This window comes from Megalops cyprinoides, chromosome 12, assembly GCF_013368585.1.
Source record: "Megalops cyprinoides isolate fMegCyp1 chromosome 12, fMegCyp1.pri, whole genome shotgun sequence".
Lineage (NCBI taxonomy): Eukaryota > Metazoa > Chordata > Actinopteri > Elopiformes > Megalopidae > Megalops > Megalops cyprinoides.
This window is the reverse complement of record NC_050594.1, coordinates 20,801,119-20,826,541: the sequence shown is the minus strand read 5'-3', so window position 1 is coordinate 20,826,541 and position 25,423 is coordinate 20,801,119. Positions and strand designations below refer to the sequence as shown.

The following is a 25,423-nucleotide window of genomic DNA, read 5'->3' as shown; positions in this document are numbered from 1 at the left end:
CCAATAGGCAAGAGGCTGCTATAAACGTGCAGCGTTGGGTTCCTACATGGGCTGAATTTGATAATTTAGTAGTACCTGATTGTAACAGCCATTGAATGCACTCAAATATTAGGATTGTGCTGTGCACTGCAGAGCATAATGAAAGCTTGCTCCTGTATTTTTTTAGAGTTTTCGCCTCGCAGTTGGTTTCTGTGTTCTGATTTTCATCTTTGTCGCACCCTTTTTTTCCAGGTGGTGTGTGTTGACCTATAGGACAGCCCAGTGCTGGATCCCAGAGTGCCTGTCAGAGAGGTAAGGACTCTTGAGAAGAAGGAGGGTGCATGGAGCTTTCAAAGCTGGTGAAGCCGGGGACATCCGCCTTCCTCTGGTTGGGCCTGGTTGCTGCAGCAACAGCGTTCTTATGCACCGAGGCCCGGACCACGCCGAGCCCCATTCCCACAGCGCACAATGCTACCTGTGAAGGGACGTCGGCGTGCAAGCCAGGCATTGTCCTGCCTATCTGGTACCCTGAGGACCCCTCCATGGGCGATAAGATTGCGCGGGTCATTGTGTACTTTGTTGCAATGATATACATGTTCCTGGGTGTGTCCATCATTGCTGATCGCTTCATGGCAGCTATTGAGGTCATCACCTCGCAGGAGAAGGAGATCATCATCAAAAGGTCGAACGGGGAGACCACCACCACCACCATTCGGATATGGAATGAGACCGTCTCCAACCTCACCCTCATGGCCCTGGGCTCTTCTGCGCCAGAGATCCTGCTCTCCGTCATTGAGGTCTGTGGCCACGGGTTCAAGGCCGGGGAGCTGGGTCCCTCAACCATTGTGGGCAGCGCAGCTTTCAACATGTTCGTAATCATCGGCCTCTGCGTGTCTGTTATCCCCGATGGAGAGACGCGCAAGGTCAAGCATCTGCGTGTCTTCTTTGTCACAGCGGCCTGGAGCATCTTTGCCTACATTTGGCTCTATATGATTTTGGCAGTATACTCCCCCAACGTCGTGCAGATTTGGGAGGGCCTGCTCACACTGGCTTTTTTTCCCATCTGTGTCGTCCTGGCCTGGGTGGCTGACCGGCGCCTGCTCTTCTACAAGTTCATGCACAAGAAGTACCGCACGGACAAGCACCGAGGCGTCATCATTGAGACCGAGACCGAGCGCGCAAAGGGCATTGAGATGGATGGAAAGATGGTCAACTCGCACTTTGTAGATGGAGCTGCTAGCAACTTGATTGGGCTCATGGAGGGGAAAGAGGTGGACGAGTCCCGACGAGACATGATCCGTATCCTGAAGGACCTGAAGCAGAAGCACCCGGAAAAGGAACTGGACCAACTGGTGGAGATGGCCAACTACTACGCCCTGTCGCACCAGCAGAAGAGTCGCGCTTTCTACCGTATCCAGGCCACGCGCATGATGACCGGGGCAGGTAACATCCTGAAGAAGCACGTAGCCGAGCAGGCTAAGAGGAGCGCCAGTGTGCAAGAGGTACGCATTGAGGAGCCGGAGGAATTCGTCTCCAAGATCATTTTCGAGCCCTGCGCCTACCAGTGCCTGGAAAACTGTGGCGCCGTCCTGCTGACAATCGCGAGGAAGGGTGGCGACATCTCCAAGACGCTCTATGTGGATTACAAGACGGAGGATGGGTCGGCCAACGCCGGAGCAGACTACGAATTCACAGAAGGCACGGTCGTGTTCAAGCCGGGGGAGATACAGAAGGAGATCACTATCGGCATTATTGACGATGACATCTTCGAGGAGGACGAGCACTTTTTTGTGCGGCTCAGTAATGTCCGCGTACTAGAGACTGACGATTTCCTGTCGCCCAATAGCCTGCCCTACCCCAAGGCCCTGCTGGGCTTCCCTTCAGTGGCCACAGTCACCATCCTGGACGATGACCATGCCGGCATCTTCACCTTCGAGAGCGAGTCGGTGCACGTAAGCGAGAGCATAGGCATCATGGAGGTGAAGGTGCTGAGGACTTCTGGAGCTCGGGGCACTGTCATTGTGCCGTACCGTACTGTGGAGGGACTGGCCAAGGGTGGAGGAGAGGACTTTGATGACACCTACGGAGAGCTGGAGTTCAAAAATGATGAGACCTGGTAAGGAAACGATTTTATCATTGTGAGGGTTGGGGTTAGAATTGTGCAAATCGGTAATCCTGCTGATTCTTTGTTTCTGGCAGGTGGGTGTTAGCGGGAGTGTTGAATGGGAATAAGTATAACCTTTTTTCCTCCAGGTGTCTCATTTTTAAGTGTTTCATGATGTTTCAAATCAAAAACAGTTAGATGGGTCTATTAGTCTGTTTTATGCAACCTCCTGAACAGATTCTCAAAGCCTTCTTCATTTCATATATAGGTATGTCATGTATAAGAGTGTGTCTCTTGTATATCTGCTTGACATGGTAGAAATGTGTAGTTCTAGGCTACATATTTACCTTAAAAACACTGTTCTTAAATGTTGAGCTTTTTATGTTGGTAATTCCACTTGTAATGGATTGATCTGACAGAACTTCAGGGCCTTGATATCTGTTGGATAAGTGATGGGTTAATTTCAGTACTCAAAGTCCTTACACAGTAAAAATGGCCAGTAGTGGTCTGAAGTATTTGACTTTGTCCTTCCCCAGTGTTTGCACAGTGGAATACATTGCCCAGTGAGCTGCAGGTTGCTGATGTGAGAGTTTCTTATTCAATGACACCTTTCACGTCATATTACACCCAGGATGTTCTCTGTCTCTCTATCTTTCTCTTTCTCTCTCTCTCTCTCTCTCGCTCTCTCTCTCACTCACTCACTTTCCCACATTCAAAGATGTCTTATTGGCATAACAACACTAAAAATAGTGTTCCCAAAACTACATAAATTATGAATCAATAATTCCACAACAATAACAACCATAAAATAATAGTCACAGTAATGGAAAAACACGTATTGAAAAATTGCTGTCTAATTCTAATAATTTAGTAGCATTTGTTATTTTCCTTCTAATGTATTCCTTTTGGGTTGGAAAGAAATTGTGCCTGGTCTTTGAAGGTGGGCTAATTACTGTCCCTTAGGGTGCATTCCCATATGCACCCAGAATTCAAAGGGAGCAGTGATCACTCTCGCGCCTTCAAATTCTGAGGCATACTTTACGAGAACGCCAAACTGAGGTTTGAGGTGGAGTTAAATGGAGTAAGTTATTTTGCTCAAAATCTGTATCTTATTTGAATGGTAGGTACTATGGGCAGGGAGAGCCAACCTATCAATAATGCCAGTGACTCTGATGACGTGTAAGGAAACTGTAGTATGAGCAACATAAAAGACAATGTTTATTTGACTAGTGCTGTGTGAACGTGCACTGTGACAGGAAAGTGTAGCCTAAACACTTCAAATCTCTTATCAGTGAAGCACTTTACCTAAAATAAATCTTTTTTGACCCTTGCAGTAGTGTTCTCCAGGCTAAATAGTAAGCCAAAGGTTTCATGCCTAACACTGGCTACATTGGAATTGGGTTAGGTTAGAGCTCATAAACTGAATGAAATAAAGGTTCACACCTTATTACATCAAGAATCTGGCATTACATCCAGAATCTGAGGAGAGCTGTAAAATGTATATGTCAACTTACCCTCAGGCTATGACATGCCAGCAGTGCTGTGTGTTTCTTCTTTAGTAAGAAACGTAAGTAGTTTGTCCAAGTCTTTCCTTTGTGAAAAATGGGGATGGAATGTTTCAATCTTTTTAAGTGTTTATTTTGTACCTATGACAATTATGCAACATAGGAATCTCGACGTGTGTACCTTGATCCCTTTTGATCTCTTTTTCTTGTAAATATCCTCTCCCTCTTTTTCAATCACCGCCTCTCTCTTTTTGTAAAAGCTCATGGATTTAGTTCTCTAATATATGCTAGGGATATGCCCGGGCCAGTCTGATGAGTTTTAGAGTTGACACATCAGGAAACAAATAACCTCCGCTTGTCGCCCTTATTGCATGTAAGAATCAACATTTGTACTAAAGTATGTATGTTTACTGCAAGCCTTATGTAAGAATGTAAGAATGAAAAAAGGTGGAGGAATGCGTTTGCAAATGTAATGGAGAATGAAAAGAGATGGCAAATGCATCTCCTCTGTATAGTATGGTTGTGATGATAGGAAGGGACAGGGAGTGACAGTGGGCTGCACTCTGCAGGTTGGTGGGTGGTGGTGGTGGTGGTGTGTGTGTGTGTGTGTGTGTGTGTGTGTGTGTGTGCGTACATGCGTGTGTGTGTGTGTGTGTGTGTGTGTGTGTGTGTGTGTGCATGCGTGCGTGCGTGTGTGTGGGTGTGTGTGTTTGTGCGTGCGTGTGTGTGTTGAGGGCAGTGATGACCATGCTCAGGGTGACTCCTAGTTTTCTCTGTCTAGTCTCAGGATAAGGCCACAGTGGCAGGTAAAGGGGAAGAGTTTGATTATGAGGTGCTATAACACTGGCTGCAGCTGATTGCAAGGCCCATTGTGCTTTGAATTTTACCTGTAACCTGCAGTTTAACCAAAAAAGAGTACTTGAAGCATAGTGGTAGGAATACAGTTGTGACGAAACAACCTTTCTTCCAGGTTGTGCTCTTTGGTGAGTAACCTTTGGAGGTATGTGTTGAAAATTACCAATTGATAGGCTGATAAATAAGCATAGATCTTCAGGAGAGAGGAAAATTTTACTATTGCCTGAAATAAAGACCACTTGATTTCTGATAATGTAAACTGTAACTCACTTGGGATAGGGATGTCCAATAAATGAAATGAAATTATACGTAGATAATAAGATAAAAGGAGGATTAGAGTAAACTCATGATAGCAAAGTCAGCCAATCTGACTGCTCCACAGAGAGTTCACTGTCATCCATGTAAGTACATGGTGACCTCTGTTGCTCATTGAGAACCTTCTGGTCCTTTAGCAAACATGAAGCATTGGGGAGAGAGAAATAGCCTAAACCCTTCAGAATGATTTAGGTGAGTAATTAATTTAATTTTGTTTGTCTGGCAAAAAAGAACCAAATACTAAAAAAAACTCAATGTGTTTTGACAAGATGAATTTTCCATCAGCAGATTTTAAAATTTATATGAGTCCATTAACATATGAATGCATAAAGGAGAGGGGGTTGACCAGTGGCCTAGAAATGTTGCTCACTTTTGTATGTAATACAGACTGTTTTCTCTGGGTTGCCTGCATTATATTTTTCTTTATCTCGACATGAGCTCTCTCCATCTCAGCCCCCCTCATTTTAAGTGAAGCAGGAAGATGAAGTTCATTGTCAAGCCTGCCGCACTGCTGTTAACTGGTAACATTTTACATTTTGCGTATGATGCTCTGACTGGATCCAGATAAAGCAAAGTCAGAATTTAAGCATTTATTCCACAGGGCGCTGTCATTTCTGCAGTGAAACTTTGCTTTTGACAGTGCTTATGTCCTGCTTCTAAGTAAATGTTGTAACCCTGAGCTTGGTGCTTAACCCAAATTACATTGGAAAAAGAAAAAGAAACCCTGGCATGTAACTGAGATCCCCACTTAGTCAAGGACTCTTGATGAAGCTGTCAGGGATCCCATCGGAACTTCCTCCACAGTCTTGGTATAAATGAGCCCTGATCCCTCTCCTCTCCTCTGTAAGATGCGAGTGCTACCCCAGTGCTATGAGGCCTGTGAGTTTAGCTTGTGTTACCCTGCATGCTTTACAGTGTAAGGTATTTACATTCCGCATTCTTTAGAGTGTAAAGTTTGTATGCCACATGCTGTGCAGTTCAAGGAGTTTGTTTATTAATGTCTTTTACAGTGTCAGGTGCTTGTGTTTCATGTACTTCACAATGTTCCAGTGCTTACAGGTTAAGATATTGTATTTAACAGTCTTGAGTCTATTGGGTGTAGGGAGCTTGCAGTTTACATATTTGTGTGAGATGCATGCTGCCATGTATATAAAAGGGTGTCTGAAGGAATACTGTGAAGGTCATAGCAAGCTATAATGAGAACAGAATTGAACAGAAGTGCCCCGTGATGGCCTTCACAAATTCTACTTTGAGGAGATTCAAATTTTACTGTCTGGTGTATGTCTGGTGGGCTGCGGTTGCCCTATAAATAGAGAATTTTGGAATATTCATAGAACTACTTGCGACATCGTCAGAATAACTCAGTTGTACTGAATTGAGGCTTTACCTCCAGCCAGGCCCATCTGGTCCATCCAGGAGAAGTTTTGTTTCCTTTTTGCATCCAATTAGTTTTAAATTGCTTTGACTAAATGAGTGTGGAGCTTGCTCCCCGACTAAGGACATGGGGCTTTCGGAAGCCGTTTAGCACAATTAGGCGACATTACGCTCCCGTCTCTCTCTCTCTCTCTCTCTCTCTCTCTGTTTTACGAGGCATTGACTTTCAATCTCTTTTGACACACTTTGGGCTCAATGTTATCAGCCGGAGTTGAATTTATTACTGTTCTAATCTGGGCTGCTGGAATATATCACTCCATTCTTGGCTGGACAATGCTGCTTAGCACAAAATAAAGTTTAATGACTTTGAATGACAATATTGCCGATATGAACTAATGGATATGAACCTCATATGAGTACTGTGAGTTTTTGGATGTCTGTTTTGTGGTGCTGAATATTATAAAAGTAATTTCTAGATAAACGGTTACTTTACATGTTAGTGTCTTCTCAATGTTAGGGCATTTGGACGAGGAGCTGAATATCATGTTTAAGCACCACATTTACGCATGACACGGTAAAGGCTTGTGTCGGGTCAGATACAGCTTAATGCAGATGGGGTTTTAATAATGTTTATATTATCTCCAGGTGTACCGTGGATCAGGAAAATTTTCTCTCCATTCATTTTCTGATATGATTGTAGATGTGGCCAAAACAGGCAGAGCACTAAAAAGCATCTTTACTCTGAGCTGGAGGAATCTGGATGTTTCCCTTCGTACGCCATGGTGAATGCCACCCATGAATGAGCAGTGCTGAGGGGTCGTTGTATTTTCTTATGTCGTCTTGCTGTGAAAAAAAAAATTCAAAATTAGGGGAAAGCTCAAGATATTTGGTACATCTATTAGTCCAGGGTCATGTTGTAGTGGATGATACTTTGCAAGAGAATGCAGAGCTACGTAATATTTAGCTCCTGTCACATGTCACATGGTGCCCATTTAAGTAGGACTGTACTGTAGGTGGAAACTCAAATCCTGTAGTAAATGCATTACAACCCCTGAAAATCATAAGCAAGTGAACTGCGAGTGACACTGAAACCCGTAATGATTGGGTAACTGTGGCACACTATACAAGTTTAGGAAACTTGGAATCCTACTGTGTCGCAATCTCAGGACTTGGCAACAATTTTGGAGCCATATGGTGCCACCCACTGGTCACTGATGCTGCCATTTGAGGTTATAAAGTGCTTATCATAACTCCAGGGGACAAAGTCACCAGCAATTCCTGTCAAGCCATCAAACTATTTCTTCACAGTTACCACACTTCTGTTGATCATAATGGTGGTCATTTATGGCGGGATTAAATAAATTCTAGTTTTGGTAATTCATCTCAGTAAATTCCCCATCTTCCCGTCCACAGTGCATTTTTGGTGCACACATCTTTTGCATTTTATCTTTTGTTCCACATCTCTCACTGCTTTTTGATGTGGTTCTACGGGGAACACAGTTTACCGAAAACAGTTTTCGTTGTTGGTACACGACGTTATTGAATGTTGGTTTTTCATTGGCTGTTGGTGGCAGTCCGTAAGTGCCCCTGAAACACAGTGCTGAATGGGAATCAGCAAAAATGTCAAAACTGCTCAATATCCACTTGCAGCACATAAGATGCGCAAAAGAGCAATTATCACCCGTAGGATGTGACACGCTACAGAACCTAAGGTGTTAAGTCGAGATACTATTTCTGTGTACGTGCACCAAATTTAACCGAGAATCATGTAAAAATCATAGCAGAGTCACAAAGGCGAAAAAATAAACTGCTAAATCGAGGCTGAAATGGTAATCGGTGCAGTGGTTACGCTTGAGGTGGCATTCCAGTTATTGACACAGCATTCAAAGAAGTACTGGTGTAGCTAAAAAAAATTATGATTTTACCTAGAATGACATTATGTCATTGATGAAGACAATGAAATGTTTGAATCTTTAGCCTTTAGCCGCTTTTCGGAAATGTTGCAATACAGATGTTTTAGGAATGTAGTTACTGAAATTTATTTCATTTATGCACCTACGCTTTTAACCTGAACCGAAGGATAAATTAAGAGCAGAATCCCCTTCAGTAAAAAATGTAGCCTATTTCCTGACACTACGCCCTTGACTTCTAAAAACGAGCAATAAATTCCATGCATGGACTGGAAATAAATTAGAATTAAATTAGTGTCAAACATGAATATTACGATGGCCATCTGAACATGGATTTTGACATGAGCTGCGGCCCATAATGTTGTCACTTAAATTTTCAGAGGCCCTTTATTAGTTGGTGCTTTAATGTGTTACAGTATGATAGTGCTCAACACCGGTGTAGTGTTACTGGTGTACTGTTCCTGTCCTTCTCCCTGGCACTGCTGCCCGCCCCTTCTCCTCCCTCTCCGAGTGTTGTTTTCACTCCCTGAGTTCTGCAAGCGATGGGACACATGTCCGCGCTCATACCATTCCTGCTGACCACTCAGCTTTGCGCTGCCCAGGCCCCAGCCTGACTGGAATAGCCCTCTCCAGCTTGCCTTTCTTTCTAGAGGTGTCTGTGTAACAAGAAGTGACTGAGGCGCAGGGCAACCAGCCACACAGCTATTCACTATCGAGTGTCAGCAACTGCTCCTTTCAGACTGAGGAGCCCGTTCCAACTGCTCTTCCCTGTATGTTGCGCTTTATCTATTTTCACAAGTCCTGTTATTTTTATTTGTGGTATTATTAATAGATTTATCATCGTTTTGTAAAATAGGAATTGCAGTTATTAAAGACGTCACCTGAAACTGTAGTCTTGTTTTATGAATTTAGGGTGAGGAAAAAAGTCACGGGGGGTCTGTGAAATCGGCTCTGGCCTCCAGATTTTTTTATTTCTCTATTTTTAGTAACACAACAAGATCCCTTCATTCAGTTTCAGTTATAATTATACAGCACGCACACACACTTTCATATCACACTGTCTCTCCTTCCTTCTCTTACACCTGTATGCACACACAGCATAAGACATATGTATAGACCAACACACACATACACACACATGTGCACGCACACACACAAACACACACACACACACACACACACGTAATCTACTCAGGTACAACACAGAATCGCATAAACGCATACATACACCCTATCAAGCAGATATGCAGACACACACACACAGACACTGAGGAGTAATGTGCTGTGCCTGCATTTGTTCATGCTAAGCAGAGAGAAGGCAATTAAGCAAAATCTTATTTATAACACGACCTGGTATGGGGGCGTGTAGCCAGCTCCACGAGTCCCCCTCACCCGATAAGTGTAAATCCAGGGTCTATATTTGTGACGTGCGGATTTTGACCCGATGTGTCAGGGTTTGGCAGGGGCAGGGGACATAAAAGAGGGATGCAGAGCATCCCAAAATCCCCATACTGATTTGCAAGTGTTTCCTGGGTCATTTTGATTTATTTCACTCTACTTTTTGACTTTACTCCATGTCCTTTCACTTGAAAGAAAGCTGCAGAAAATAAGGACTGGTAAATGACCATTGAGGGTGCAGAGAAATCTGTGGAGCTCACCTGTTTGCCAAAGACCTGGTGAAACTCAAAGGCCTTTCTGTGAAAGCTCCCATGTGCATTGTTGATAATGGTCATTATTTCACATCCTAATGCAAAGTGCAGCTTTATAACCATAAATCAACACACCTGGAACACTGTAAAGGTAGATAGTGGGGCTTTGGGTATATCATTGCATGGTGTTGTGTTGTGCATGTGTGTGTGTGTGTGTGTGTGTGTGGGGGGGGGGTTGGAGAGTCAGCCCAGGAGGCAAGCCCAGGTTCTCAGTTAAAAAGTATTTTGAGGTCATACTAAATTAGACAGTAAGTGATGCAGATTTGATCAGTTTGTGGAACAAAAGCAAGTTTGTTAAAAAGAAAACTAAAGCATTGTGAACTAAAGGTTAGATATTAATTTTTTGCCTGTTTTTAAAACTCAGGGAAATCACCAATTAAATGACACATCCTCATGGTCATAATGATCTGTGAATATTTCACCCCTTAAAAGGGTTGCATTTCAGAACATGTCAACATGCATGTTAAGTATTAATAAAAGGCAGGAAGCTGCACATCAACAATTTATTTTTGGTGGCATTCTCTTTTAACGTGACCCGTGTGTCACATTCCGCATTCCCCATGTAAAAATCCAAAAACGAATATGGTCGGCGGTAAGTGATGAAATCTGATTGGCCCGGCGGCGTTAATGAACTTACTCCATGTTCGACGCCCTCGGTGGTCCATAAATCACGGCGCCCGCCTGGACCCGACCGCTCCAGCGGTGGAGCCGATTCTGACCTGCTCTGACTCATGGGAATGTGAAACTCATGAGGAGGATAGCCTCTGGTCCTCCGGTGACATGTGGCCCCCTAGAAGCTTCACCCTTTCCGGGACGTGTGTCCTCACCGCGCTGTCCCCGTCTCTGAGGCGGAATGTGAGCCAGTGCTATTTAGGAGGAGGTAGATACCGCAGCTCAGGTTACAAGCCTCTGTTTCCCCTCTCCATACTGCTTTAAAAGACGACACCCATATTTTGGTCCTTCGTTGCTGTCTCTCTGTCATCCCTCATACCTCATTTTAAGCTTAAACTGTAAGACTTGATGCACCCGTTTGACATAAAATGGCCCTAACACCTGTGTGTTTACACCTTGCCTGCTCAAGTACAATAGCATATTTAGGTAGTACTTACAAAAGTTAGGCTTGTTTTTGGCTTGTGTAATTACACTTGTGTTTTAACTCCAATATGTATGTACACAGTAGTTAGTACTTAGGTACACATAACTCCATAGGTGCAATGTAAAAACACACAGGTATTCGGGCCACTTTGTGTAAAATGGGACTCATTTATCATGTTAAGTTATTATCAGGGAGCTGCCACAGAAATACAGCCACAGATATCTTCAGTGGTAGGGAATATTTTCATCCTTCATCAACCAATTAAGGCTAATGTATGATCCACAAACTGATCAAATATTTCACTGTTTTTCAATTTCAGCAGCAGAATGCATGAAAAAAATAAGAAAGAGAACATGAGTATGGAAAATAGGAGATTGCTTTTTCATTTAGCAACAATTCTTTCACATTTGTATGAAAATATCACTAGTAACTTAGATAAACGATGCTAGATGCTAAAAGAAAATTGTTTCCTGTCCTGTTAGACTCTATGGTCTAAATGCGCTGTGTACCCAGTAGAGAGATGCCTTGATTGCCGGTCGAGGGTCTTCCTGCATGCAGATCCTTCCCTCACCTTAATTATGAGTCATGAAACAAAATTGATCCTAGACTAGCAAAGCTCAGTGAAACTCTCACAAATGATTAGCTACATTGTGAATGCTGTGACACTTCAAATCTTCAGTCCAAAGACAGTTCTCTCCAAACTTATTATCATGAAATTATCATTGACAATACACTCAATAAATGTGTTTGTGTATGCATCTATCAGTAATACAGAATAAAAACAAAAGTTACTGATACCACATAATTAAACTCAAATTCATCAGAATTCAGATTTAATCAGAATCTTTAAATAGACTAGCTAGTTCTGAATCTCTGAAAAGCTAAAAGTCCTATTATTGTTTGTTGCTAGCAAAGTGTTAAGCAAAGTGCAAAATGAATAAACTTTTAATATTATAAGATATTATAAGATGACTACAGAGGCAATACAGAAAACAAATTGCTATCATAAACTCATGAATGCCACGTTAATGAAGGTGCTCCCAAAGCAGTTTTATGGCTAATAGCCACAAATAGCAATGTTCTCTCAAAAGGAATGCAATACAGATACATGGTAGAAGGAAGAGACCCAAGAAAATGAAGACTGTGGTGATTTCTCTACAATGAATATGGCAAAAACCATTTGCAGTAACAGTAAGAAATATGTAATATACAGCTAAGTATACCGTAGACTTGAAATGGTAGCCAACTACCCAGATAGGCAATTCACCCAGCATCTGTCTTTCCAGTTACACTGAGACATTATAGCCCAATAATCACAGTACTCAGGCAAGGTATATAGATGGATCAACAGAGCATCACAGTCTCGGGCAGAGGCTCACAGTCCGTAACCATGTGGAGATATCAACCCCAGTTCATGTGAATACGCAATTGTAATGTCACCCCAAGATCAATATTTTTCTAATATGGTGAGACAACACTATACATTTCTATTAGCTTTACAAACCCTGCACCCTTTTAATTGCTCCATAGAGTATGTACTGAATCAAAGACCTCACAATGATGACCGAGGGCCAGGATCTACCAACAAGGGTCATCTTACTGAAACCTGGGAGACTGGGTGCAGAAATGAGCCGCACCTTCCTTGACAAGTGGTTTCAGAGATCTGTCGCATGCTTGCGGCGCATCTCTAAACCTATTTGCTGGAGCCCTTTTCCGTACCTGTTGCTGTGAAGGTGACAGCTGCCCTTTCATTCCTCGCCTCCGGCTCATTCCAGCACACCTTGGGGTCGCTCACGGGCATGTCCCAAGCAGCCATCACTTCTGCCTCGCACTGTGCCCTGTCAGGCTTCGTCAGGAAAGCTTCTGAATACATTACATTTTCTTCATCACCCACCAGGTTAGAGCAGATTAGGCAGGAGTTTCGGAACATGTATGGACTCCCTAATGTCCAAAGTACACAGTGCAACTGACTGCAATACACACATGGTTACCTGCATCATCACACAATGGTTCCATTCATTTGAAACGCAAGGAGCTATTTTCTTCCTATGTCCAAGTGGTTTGCAGTGCAAAACTCTGCATTAGATGTGTTCACCAGTTATCCTGCATGACTGCTTTCAGCCTTTCCGAAGGATGAATATTTGAATGGGAGGCTGTTGGGGGTCAGTGGTTACCCATTAAAGACATGGCTGGCAATGCCATACATTGTAACTAAAATTCCAAGACAGCAAGCTTTCAGTCATTGGCTGTGAATAGTGTGTTGTGTTCATTTCGAATGCTAAAAATGTGTTTCGTGCTTGAACAGGTCATGTGATAATGCTTCCATAAAATACAGCCTGCAAATAAGGGTAGGGGTTGGCTAGTAGACCCCAGCGAGACCCTCTCCAATTGCCCCTGCTTCCCATCAAATTGCAGAGTTTTAATTGCGTCTCCACCTGCTGTCATTAAACCACCTATACATTGGAGACTGATTCTCTCCATCCCAGACAGAGTGGCACTGACACACTGCCATCTCCTCCAAGGGCAGCTTCACAGCTCAAAGCGGAGGCGTGCCGCTGGACACCCTGTACAGTAGATGAGATTTTGCAGGATGTCAGACTCACGCAGGAAAATGTTTATTCCCCCGGTGTGACGCGCCCTTACCAGAGCCATAACATTCTGGCTCTGTGCGATCCCTCGTTACTGTGTAAATAAATAACGATGTGCTACAGTCATGGCACAAATGCTCATTTAAAGGTAATGTCACAGACCCCCTGAATGGTTAATCCACAGTCACAGCTTCATCACACCTTCAGCTCATTAAAGCATTTTTACCATCCCACTCATCATTTGTGCTGCTTGATATGCTGTGATAAATAAAAATATTCGGACATCGCTCTTTACATCAAGTTTATTGCGTCTTACACCTGAGAACTGTTTCCATTGCCAAAATAGGATCTGAAAATGCAACACAGGCAACACTGGATTATACAGATTTGCTGCAACTATTAATGGAACATTGTTTGTGTTCTGCTGTTGGTTCAGAATCCCCCAAAATAATCCATTGAAGTACACCAAACTAAATGCTTAAATATTCTGCACTCATTAGGGTACTGTATGCTGAGCATATTCTAGCATAAGTAAGTCAAGACATGTCCTTGTTCCCCATAGCCAGACCGCCACGGTGTCCCCTTCCTACCCCTCTCACCCCAGTCCGTTTTGCATTCCCATATCCCCAGCCCCCATTGCTTACCTACCATCTGCTCTGCACACAGATCATAGATCAAGCCTGCTGACTAACCTCTTCCCACTCCCTTCCTCCCCCCCGCCCTGCTTCCAACCGCACTGATGTCAGGCTGGACCAGCATGCACTGCTGCTGGGGGGACCTCTGTCTGGAGACCTGGCTGATCCGTATTCCCAGGGTGCTGCGGTATAAAATGCGCCAGAATGCATCAGTGTTTCCACCCTGTAATGTGGTGCCAGCTCTGCCCCCACCCCCCGATATTCATGTTGTACACCCCACTGCACAGTCAGACAAGATCCTTTACCCAGACCTTTGTGCGTTTAAATCATTTTAATTTAAAAGTTGTCCCTCAAATTGATTTAAAAAATGCAGAGTGTCTCAGAAATATGTTTCTGCTTTTATTTTACTTGAGATGGTGTGACTTGAGCTGTAGTGTTGTGTTTGTCAGTATTGTTCTGAGATCTATGTTGAGTTTTATTACAGGGGTGAGTCAGATAGCGATTATTCACAGCAGGATTCTGCTGCTGAGAGCTGTTCTCTGTACCTTTCAGTGATTAGTGTTCTTAATGTTTCTTTGATGTCTGGCGATAATGAAGTTTCGGAGAGGAAACGCAACTAGGAGACTGGTGAGACATGGGAAAGAGGCTCCGCAATCAGCCATCGGAAATCTTAATTCGCTATTGCCTCCCCTCTCAAACAAGGTCTCCCCAAAGAAAATAAATCAGAATTACATGGCTATCTCTCCAGAGAAACTCTCAAACTGTACCATTTCAAAACAAGTTTCCGGGGCGAAATTGAAAACATGCTCAATTACAGAGGAATATGTGCGGGCTGAGCCGGTGTGTCAGGCGAGACGTGCCGATGGGAACGGGAGGTTAATTCCTCAAGAGGAGATAGTGCTTTTGTTTTCTTGTTAATCCTCTCTGTCGAGCCAGAAGTGCTGGACCTGTGAGACCCGCGGCACTGGGATGAGCCTACCACTTGAGGGAAAAAAAAAAGGATTGGCTCAGTTGGAAATTTAACAGGTAGAAATTGTCCCTTTATGAGCTGTAAGGATTTGTTTATGTAGAATTGGTTGAATGTATTTTCTTAAGACATGTAGTTTTGGTTGAAAGGGACATTTTTTGCTGCAGCAGCTTGCTGTAGTTGGAATGAAAAAGCCGTGATGAGAGAATGGCAGTGTCATTATGAAAACACCCTGCGCTGCTCTCGTTGCAATCAAAGCCATTGACAGCGGTGAGAGATAGAGTATTGACTCAGCCAGAATATGAGCCACAACAGATGGTTCATGCAGGTGAGACAGAGATAGAATTATGTGGAATTATGCCTGCCGTGGCTTCATTCAATTTGCAAATGGAGTCATGAGAAGAGGTGACGAGCTGCGCCAATCGTGTGTACAGGAGGTCCTGTAAGAAAGAGACCGTCTCCCCCCTTCCTCCTCCCTTACAGGCCTAGATGGGCCCCTGGGCCAGGTGTGCAGGGAGGGTGCCCTGTGTCCTGCCTTGAGAGGGGGAGGCAGGCTGGCAGACAGCCTGACCCCAGGGCGCTCCTTTGGGGTGCAGTGATTGGTTGCAGTGGGGCAGAACTGTCAGGTTGAGGGAGCTGGCGATGGATGAAGAGGTTATTCTGTCAGGGTTTGAGAGCTGCCAAGAGCTTCAGGATCTCTTTCTCTCGTCGCGGACTTTGTAACCTTCTTTTTCTCCAGTAATTCCCTCTTTTTTCTTTTTTTTGCTTGAGCGTCTTCCTTTGTGTCTGTCGGCCTTACTGTCTGCTTATTTCTTTTTTCTCAGCCAGTCTTTCACTTCTTCTGAATTCTCTCATTTTCAGTCACCTTTTTATTTTCACCTCCTATCATCTTTCCTTTCTAATTTCTTTCAGTTTTAATCTTTCTAGTTTTTTTCTTTGTCTTTTTATATCTATTATTCAAGGCCAAGGCCATTGACCCTCTCACTCTAATAGGTGTCGTTCTATGTGTTTTGGCCCTTGTAAAAATGAGATTGACTGCTAGCCAGAATGCTACTGGACAGATGTCTCTCATGAGTGGGCAAGGCAGTGATTGTTGTCCAGAAATTCTATTTGAATGCTGTACCTTTTTGTAATGCAAGAGAGACACACTGCTGTTCATTACAGACTGGGAGTAGTTTCATAACCATGTTTTCCCTGTATGTGTTTTTTAACTTAGAAATCTGTCTAAAATGATGGAAATGATGGCCTGAATGTAATGTAATATGCTTTTCACATCCAGAACCATGCCATGTTCGATTGACACAACATAAAGTGATGGGCTCACTACCATGCCACTGACTGACTCCCCCCCCCGCCCCACTGTGGGGCGAAGTGGGAGGTATTGAGTATGGATTATAACAGAGATGACATAAAATGGAAAATGAGAATTGAACCTCCTGATTCGCTCCTTGTGAGGGCAGATACTTTGTATTACAGACAGACTTGGTGATAGCTGGCCAGGAAGAGGGAAATGACCACTGATTGAATTGGATTTCCCTCTGTGTGCATTATGGGTGGCATGTCTGCCAACATTGTCTGTCATTTGAGGAAATCAGCATTGACTGCCACACACACACAGATGTCATGTACACAGTACAGAGGATTCACTCACATGTAAGACCCATACGGTCAATATATATGAATCAATGTACCACATCTTATCAGTAAGCTTATAAGTGTCAACTTATCTGAAATATATCTGAAATTCTTTATCTTCTCTATCACTATGTGCCTTTATGAAATAATGAAAATCAAATATGAAATCAGGTTGTAGTCGTGAACTAACGGTCAAGGTTTGCCTAACTGAATATATTTGTGATCTCCTGTAACTTGTAGTTGTTTAACTACTGCACTTGGAATGTGATGGAGGATGGTGGAGTTGCTCTCTGTGAAATGTATTGTATTGTGCAGATGCCATACTATAATTAGTTTCAGCCTTTGAAGTGCTGGCTTTATATAGTATGTGCTTACTACATTCACCATACAGTAAACATTTTTTTTCTAGTCTGGACTTTTTGTAAATGACTAGTTTTGCAGAGTCTCTTTGTTTTAGTATCTAAAAAATGGATTTTAATGTTTGGCTGTCAGCCAGCCTCATCACACAGGGCAATAAGATTGTAAATGAGGACAGGATTTTAATTTAATGATAAAATTTTTCTTTTTGTTTAAATAAGCACTGGTTCAGGCCAGTGATTAATGCAGTGGAAGAGTACAAATACTTACACAAAGTTATTGATTGGAAGCACCACTGAGCCAGATAACAAAATGATCAGAATATTCTGATTTCAAGGGATGATTAATTTTTTTAAGTTTGTATCTCTCTTTAAATTTTTAATTTATGCCATTCTTGTTTAATGTACTCAAGGGTTATTTTGAACATGCTGGTAAAAATAATCAGTGTACACAGTTCTGCAATGGCAGAATGTTAAGGATAGCACACAAACCTTACCAGATGAGCAATTTTTTCATTAATATATATTAAAAAATAAGTGCTTACTCAGTCTAAGCTATTTTCCTTATGATAACTAGGGGGATGTACCTTTTGGAAGAATAATTGTTACCTGTTCATTGTGTAATAAAGACAAGCCTGTCTGCTTGCCATTGTCTCATATTGTGGGTGTTCAACTGTGTTGGTCATCATTTTCCCATGTTTTTGAAATGCTGTAGTCAGCAATAAGAACAGTATTTAATTATTTTACACTTCTGGAACATTTAAAATTCTTTTGCTCTTTGTACCCATTTACGGAATCTCATCAAGCACACTGGTTATAAACAACCAACAAGTTGAGAGACAATGGCTGAATTTGGAATTTGTCGAATTTCTCCCCATTACTTTACAGTGCCACTACTGAAAATGTGAAAATAGAGTGGAAAACAGAAAGTAAAGAAAGGATAATAGACTTGAGGAATCCACATTAGCTGCTTGGAGTCACAGTGTGTTGTTTCTCTTCCCGAAGCAGGGGAGGTGTGTTGAGTCGTTCTTCGAGAACGGTCGGAGAGCCAGAGTGATCGAGACGTTCTCTCTCCTGGAGGTCCTAATTAAAAACTTCCAGAAGTCTTCATTCTGTTTGATCTCTCCATTTGTTCCCAGCGGGCAACGGGGATGTGCCTGAATGTTATCTGTCTCTGACGATAGGGAATGCGCCACTCAACTTCAGCCAACGAGTCTTGAAAAGAGGTTAGATGCCCCCAAATCTGGAAAAAAAAAACAAATCTTCCAGACTGTCTCTAGAGGATTCTGTTGTTCCAGTAGAACATGTCTGGTTAACAGCATGCTCTGATCTCCTCCTGTGATCCTATGTGTTCTGCAGAAAGGTCACATGCTCGATATGGGCTACAGTCAGGGATGGTCAAAGGGATGTCCTCCCCACACGCTGTTGTTATTATCGCTCCCCACTGTGAGAAGGTGGTTACTTCTAGTCTTGTCCAGCGGGAGTTCTCCTTGTTGAGAATATACTCAGCACCACAGACAGCTTTGGAGAGTTGATGCGGAACAGGTTGTCCTCTTTTGCCCAACATCCTACAGTATGTGTCTGGTGTTGTGAGAGGTCAGCTGTGATCAGGCAGCGAGCTGATGTATGTGCGATCATCTCCCTCTAAGGAAAACCGCACATTTTAAAGCTTGATTTGTTTTTCATCTTTCCCTTTGTGGAGCTGTGCGCTTTGATGTTTCCGCATTTAAAATTTTGCCCTGATTCATTTGTCACTTCCTATCTAACTCTTAAGCCGAGCAATTAAAATGTGTTAAAATGCATATGCTGTGATTACAAGATTGTTGTCTCGCACTTTTTTTTCTCTATTTGATTTTTAATTCAGTTTTTTCTTATATATTTCTGTTTGTTCATAACCATGCCCACTTTGACAAGGCAAATTGGATTCAAAAGGCTGGCAGTTGTGGAAAGTCTTTTAATCTTCTTTTCATGTTTGAAGTGTCCTGCTTCAGAGACGGGCAGTGCAGATTAAAGCCTGGCTGTGCTGGTGAGGTGGGGCTCTCTAATGCTGATGGTTCTGGGTTAAATATCATACATCTGTTGGAGGCACTGGCAGTAAAAGAGAATCCTTTGCCCATCATCAGGAAATGGTAATTCACACGAAAGTCAATAATGCTGTTCATTAACCAATGAAGCGACATACTGTTGCAAAGAAGAAACATGGCACTTTTTTTTCAAAAGAGAATTTGCCTTAGACGCTGCAAAAATGTATTTGATGACACCAAGACAGAATATAGTCAGTGACTTGAGGAAATGTTTAGCACAATTACTGTATGGTTAGAGCACTACTTGAGATGCAGTTGATGTAATTGCTAACTGCTTTGTTTTCCATTTAACTATACATATGAAGACTGCTGTTTAATTATTGAAGAATATTGAACATTTATTGGCAGCATATCAGCAATCACTGGGCCCTCTGTGTATGAGTAATGGGTGAAAGCCTAAAAACACTCTAATGAATAATTGATGGATAATATAATGTTAATTGCACCTTATGAACTTATATTCTCTGTAGACATGATGTTGATTTGGTATTTCATTTTATATATCACAATGACTGGATGCTGAGGGGAGGAAGTTAACAGTTAAATTATTATCATTGTGAAAGTCAAGCTTGATCTCTTAAAGGAGAAGAAATGGTCTATTTTGGGAAGAGACTTAAAAACAGAGATATATCAACACAGGTATGAAAAGAAAGGAAATGTCATCAGACAAATAATTCTCTTCGAAGCAAATATTTCTTATTGCAGAAGTGTCTACAATGTACAAAGTACTGAATGCACATTAAAAGATTTCATATTTTAAGATTTTATGTAAAAAAATTATTTCACTGAATATACTGGAAGAAAATTGGGAGCCACGTAAGATAGTATTTGTTTTCAGTAAGAATTGACCTAAATCGAACAAATTAATGTAAATGTGATGGCAAATAGGAGAAAATGAGAGTGATCATTTTTGGAGTGCATTTTTGGCACAAATACATGAATTAGAAAAGAGGGCATTTCATATGTAAAGTATGAAGAAGATGTTACTGGAGAAGAGGAGTGAATATAGGAAACTGCTTCATAAGGATACAGAGGAATATTAATGGTACAGTGTTCTACTGGTGAATTGTTTCACCCAAACTGTGGTGGAGAGACCTCCCCCATACGTTTTACAAATTGCTAGGATCTTTTGGAATATGCAGACTCCAGAGATACGATATCTAGTAGATGATGGAAGCACCAAATGAAAAAGGACTCGTATTTTGAAGTGACTAAATCACTTCACTACGCACTTCATATTAATGTCCGTACCAACAGTGTGTCCCTGCTATAAAGATGTTTTAAATTCAACACTTTAATATGTGAGTTTCTAAAAGAAACTAAAAAAAACAGTGAATGATGACAGGGGGTGTACAGGGGTATAGGAGGAGATAAAGGATGGTTAAGGCTTTGCTATTGAAGGAACGGCAGGGTAGAACCAGAGTTAGGAACTAGATGCCCAAAGTACAAGAATACCAGCTATGTTTGGATAAGCATGAGGGCCCTGTTAGCATTGTCTGCTTCATAAGAATGTCACACAATTGTCCATGTTTGCCCCAACATTTAGGCTTGTTGCAAGTGCCTGCTCCCTTTGGTTCTCAGTGTGCCTAGTTGTTGACTATTGTGAACAGAATGAGCTGTGGGGGTGCTGGCCATTGATAAATTATACTAGGGCTGCAACTAACAACTATTGTGATTATTGAAACGGTTAATAAATAATCAACTATTCGGATTATGAATCGCACAGTTACTCAATGGCTCTTACTTATCTATTGGCTTTTAAATTTAGCTTGAGGTTGTTTTAGGCATATGCTAACTAACAATAAAGACAATAAGGATGAGAACTTGAATGAATGGTTACTAGGACTAATTCAGTAAGGGCAGTTACTTGCTGGGGAGTACAAGTCTGCTTCCTTTGAAGAAAGCCATCCATGGTAGCATTACGAGATCCAACAAACCCAAAACTCGTTTGAATTAATTCGAATGCAACCCACATTGGGCACACGAGTTGTAGAAATCTTTCGCGATTTAGAAAATATCAAATTCTCTGGTGTTGTCTAAACTTGTGCACTCGGCAGCAACACTATCTCCAGCCATAAACGTCAGCATGACAACGATGCAATGTTTAAGCAGAGAATTTCTAAATAGCAGACGGGCTCTGATTTAACATTGTAAAGTTAAGACACATTTGGAATGTGAACAGGATCGTTGTGAATAATAGGTATGTTCAACGTCATTAATAATTTATTGATCAAGAAAAAAATGTATTTCAAAATAGAAAACGTCACAGCTCATAACGTGAAGTAACATGGCTTTTAACATTAACATTAGCTATGCTAGCTAGCTAACTAACTTAACAAGACAAGTCTTCATCATCCAGAGAGCCAACATCTTCAGTTGCTTGAGCATAACTGATGTGCTCCCATGCCAGGCAAGGCCAGGTTTGCAAATGTTGCAGTTCACAACCTTCTTGGCAGAGTTAACCCTTTCACGCATATGGTCACACTGGTGTTGTCTAGCTTGTATGCTAAAGGCAAAGCTTTGAGGAAACAGCAATTTAGCATTAAAAAATATAGCAAATGCTAACTGAAAACTGTGAGAAGCTTAATAACGCTAATGAAAACATAATGAACCATGCAACCTAACACGCGCGCTACATAGCATAAAAAACAAGTTACGTGTGAAAGGGTTAAGAGTGAAATGCTGCCACACTTTTGAGGTCTTTGGTCGTGAAGGTGTTGCCATCTCTGTTGTTCACTCCAGTAAAGCAACGTAGCTTAGGCTACATGTCTGAGCATTCCGAGTCAGCGCGAAAAACACGCACAATGACGTCACCAACTAATCGACAATTAAATTCGTTGGCAACTAATTTGGTCATCGATTTTAGTCGACTACGTCGATTATTCGTTGCACCCCTAAATTATACTGAATTTATTCACTGCTTCACATTTCAACTGTAATTACACACCGGAGTTACTATTGGTGTATCACTGTAGCATATATAATAAATGGTCGGTGCAACTGTGTTTCCATGTGTTTCCAGTATGTAGCCTGTGGTTGGGGACACGGGGCTCCGAGGTGAGGGAGTGAGAAGGATGTAAGATAGGACATTGAGCTGGGGTGAACAGAGATCTTATCTCACGCCTGTGACACCACCTGAATACCTGGCCTAGTTGTTGTGCTGAAGCAAGCGCTCAGGCAGCGCTGTGGTAGTGCCATCATCTTCGCTTTCAGCAGTGGAGCTGAGTAATCGCTCAAGGTTTCACATAATGGGGTTATTTCTAGAGTCAGTAAGTAAAGAGAGAAGCCTCTGCTTCTGACCGGGGACTTCAGCATCTGGATGTGTGCAGGTGTGTGTGTATGTGTGTGTGTGTGTGTGTGTACATGCGTGCATGCGAAATAAAATGTTACTGATTACAGTATTGCTTGAATATGAATGAATGAATGAATGAATGAATGAATGAATAAGAGCTTCCTTTCCTTTCTTTCTTTCAACAAAGATATTTGTCAATATTAAAATTTAATTGAAGATAAGTAATCTTTAATTAGAAATAAGAGAATCCATTTTGGAGTGTAGCTTTAGAACATGTAAAGGTACTTACATGGAAAAGAAGGCTTTAAACAGGAGCAAATGTATGAGAGGAATGTAGTGCATCCATGTGTGCACACAGAGTTCATCTCACCTCTGAATTTAAGTGTTGCTTCTCTCCCAGAACTGGGGCCTGTAAATCAGCCATAACTTTGATCCGTCAAGCTTTTCTCTGATGGGGTGACATCTCTGCCCTGCCTTTCCTCTGCCCTTCTCAACCAGCCAGTCCTCTGAGTGCGCAGAAGTGCACTACTCTCCTCCGCCTGTCTCCGTCTCTCCCTCACCCCGTCCTCTCGTGAGGAGGCCCTTCATTTCAATCACAGGCCTCAAAGTTGAGAGGGGGGGGGCAACGTCTCTTTTGTGTAAGAGGGCACTCTTTGAACACTGTTATAATTGGAGAGCCTGACAAAAGAGGAGAAAAGGGAAAGCTCAGGGGACTTTCAAGCCACTTGATGTGAATTGAAGACAGGATTGTGTGACAGAGCAGGGAACAGAGAATGGAACTTTGGCGAACAGGGCTTAGAGGAGAGATAGCATGGGTTGACAATCCTCGAGTGGCAATGGGGGACCGGAGTGTGAAGTGCAGAGGGGAGAGATGTGAGCGTGGCAGGGATCGCCGAGGGCTCCCGGGTGGTGTGAAGAGGGTATTCGGTGAGCAGAAGCGTGGGGGTACGTAAGGTGGCCCGGAGTAGTAGTCTTACAGGGGGGAGATGTTTTCTGGTCTGGGGTAGGTCTGTCTGTTAAGAGCTGGTGGGAGTAGGATGTCAAGAAATTGAGCAAACTGAGTTGCGAGGAGACGGTAAGGCAGTAAGAGAGTATATATAAACCCCCAGTTCACTCAGCACATTCCGGGAGTGTGACCCTCACTAGGCTCGGGGGGCAACCTGGAGGCTAGAATTACAAAGAGGCACGAGTGGTGCCTCCATATCATTTACAAAATGTAGCCGTGCCCCCCCCCGAGCAGGGAAACTGTATCTAGGAGCGCAGGTCTTTTTTATCTTAAAACATACGTTTTATACATGTCGAGTGTTTGTATGTTTCACTGTCTGTTTAAGTGTTTATTTTACATTTTTAGATACTCGCCTGCATTCATCCATCCATATTTACATTCTAATAGTATGTCCCTTAATATCCTTCCACACATACACACACACACATGTGTGTGTGTGTGTTTATGCACAATTGTGTGTGACAGTGCTGGCACCTGAGATTAATTAGTTGGGAGGAGCAATTTGTGGTTCATTGCTCTTTCAATACACCTTTAAATGTCAACGGAATGTGTTGTAGTTACTCATACAAAGCTCAATGGAATATTTTAGTATAAGTTAGGCTTTTATGTAGACTTCTTAAAATTTGTAAGAAGCTGCTCGATGTGACATTGGTCCAGCACTAATCTGTTTGACAGTATACATCAAACCAAGAATTCCATGTGTTCGTTTATGCCCTCATATTCACCTTCATGTTACTGTGCTAATGGAGTGCTAGCATAGCCATATTCTAAGATGGAGCACAAAACTGACAAATAGAGGGAGGGACAGAATGAGTGAATGACCAAGACGAGGAGGGTGAGACAGAAAAAGATGATGTGAGAATGAAAGATAAAGAAAGGATGATGGGAGAAGCTCTGGGGCACTGCATGCAGAGTGGGGGAGGCTGCTCTGGTCTGTCCCTCCAGGAAGTCATGCAGCCACTCCATCTGAAGGAGGCTGTGTCGCCATGGCAACCGCAGAGAATCTGCGTTTGTCTTCTGGTGCCATGGCTGTGTGCGTGTGCATGCATGAATGTGTGTGTGTGTATTATCTCATGTGTTTCTGCATGTGTGTGTGTGTTTAATATGTGTGTGGGTGTTAGCCTGTGCGCACATTTGTGCTTGCATCTGTCTAGGGCGTACACAGACGTGCATGCACATGCAAACACATGCATATGCACACACATGCAGACACACAGATGCACGAATACACCCATTTGTACTGCAGGCTTTATTTTTAGCACGTGGCACTTATATAATCAGAGTGACACTGGGGAAAAATAAAGGGAGGGAAAAAATCCTCCTGCTTTTCTTGTTCTCCCTCTACCTCTTTTTTCTCTCCCTCCCTCTCTCTCTCTCTCTCTGCTTGCTTTCCTGCATGTGCCATACTTCACCATGCTCTCCTTGAGGAAGGAGGGACGCTTACAGCTCGTTCCTGTGCTGTCCGTTGTGAGGGTTTGAGTAAAGCTGTGGCAGGGTAGTTTAAAATTATTCTTCTAGTTTTTTTACACATCCTTCAGTGGGTTGTGCTCAGGACTTCTTTTGAGACACTTCTTGTCTTTCTGTTCATCTATAGGTGAGGTTTTCTCCATTATTTTGCCTTACGAGGTACAGGACACCACTGGAAGGGATATTGTGCATGACTACAACTCCAGTCCAATTTATTGAAGGGGAATTTTGTTTTTAATTCCCAAAATGCTCCAATGCCTTGTTTGCATTTTGTTGCCTAAATTTTAGCTACTCTGATACAGAGTTACCAAAAGTCCAAGTGACGATGAAATTGTTAGACCAATGAAAGCATAGAAAATGCAGTCCTCTCAATACACCGGCAATGAAACAGACATCAGCTGAAAGAACTGAGGCAGATGTCACTAGAGTGCTATTTTTCCCAGTAACATGTTGAAGTTGCACAATTATATTTATATTTTACAGTTCGTTAGAGTCTTGTTAAAATTATGTGTAGGATATTATCATTACATGACATTGTTGTCATTT

The 25,423-nt window shown here is 42.5% G+C and overlaps 1 protein-coding gene across 3 annotated transcripts in view; it reads left to right on the top strand.

Moving 5' to 3' along the window:
- slc8a3 (solute carrier family 8 member 3) overlaps positions 1 to 25,423 on the top strand; it is a 78,145-nt gene that overhangs the window by 14,420 nt on the left and 38,302 nt on the right. For all 3 annotated transcript variants that reach the window (XM_036541759.1, XM_036541758.1, XM_036541757.1), the window contains exon 2: positions 232 to 2,095. In XM_036541759.1, the coding sequence (XP_036397652.1) occupies positions 321 to 2,095 (1,775 nt within the window). In that variant the 5' untranslated portion in view covers positions 232 to 320. The remainder of the gene's footprint in view (positions 1 to 231; positions 2,096 to 25,423) is intronic.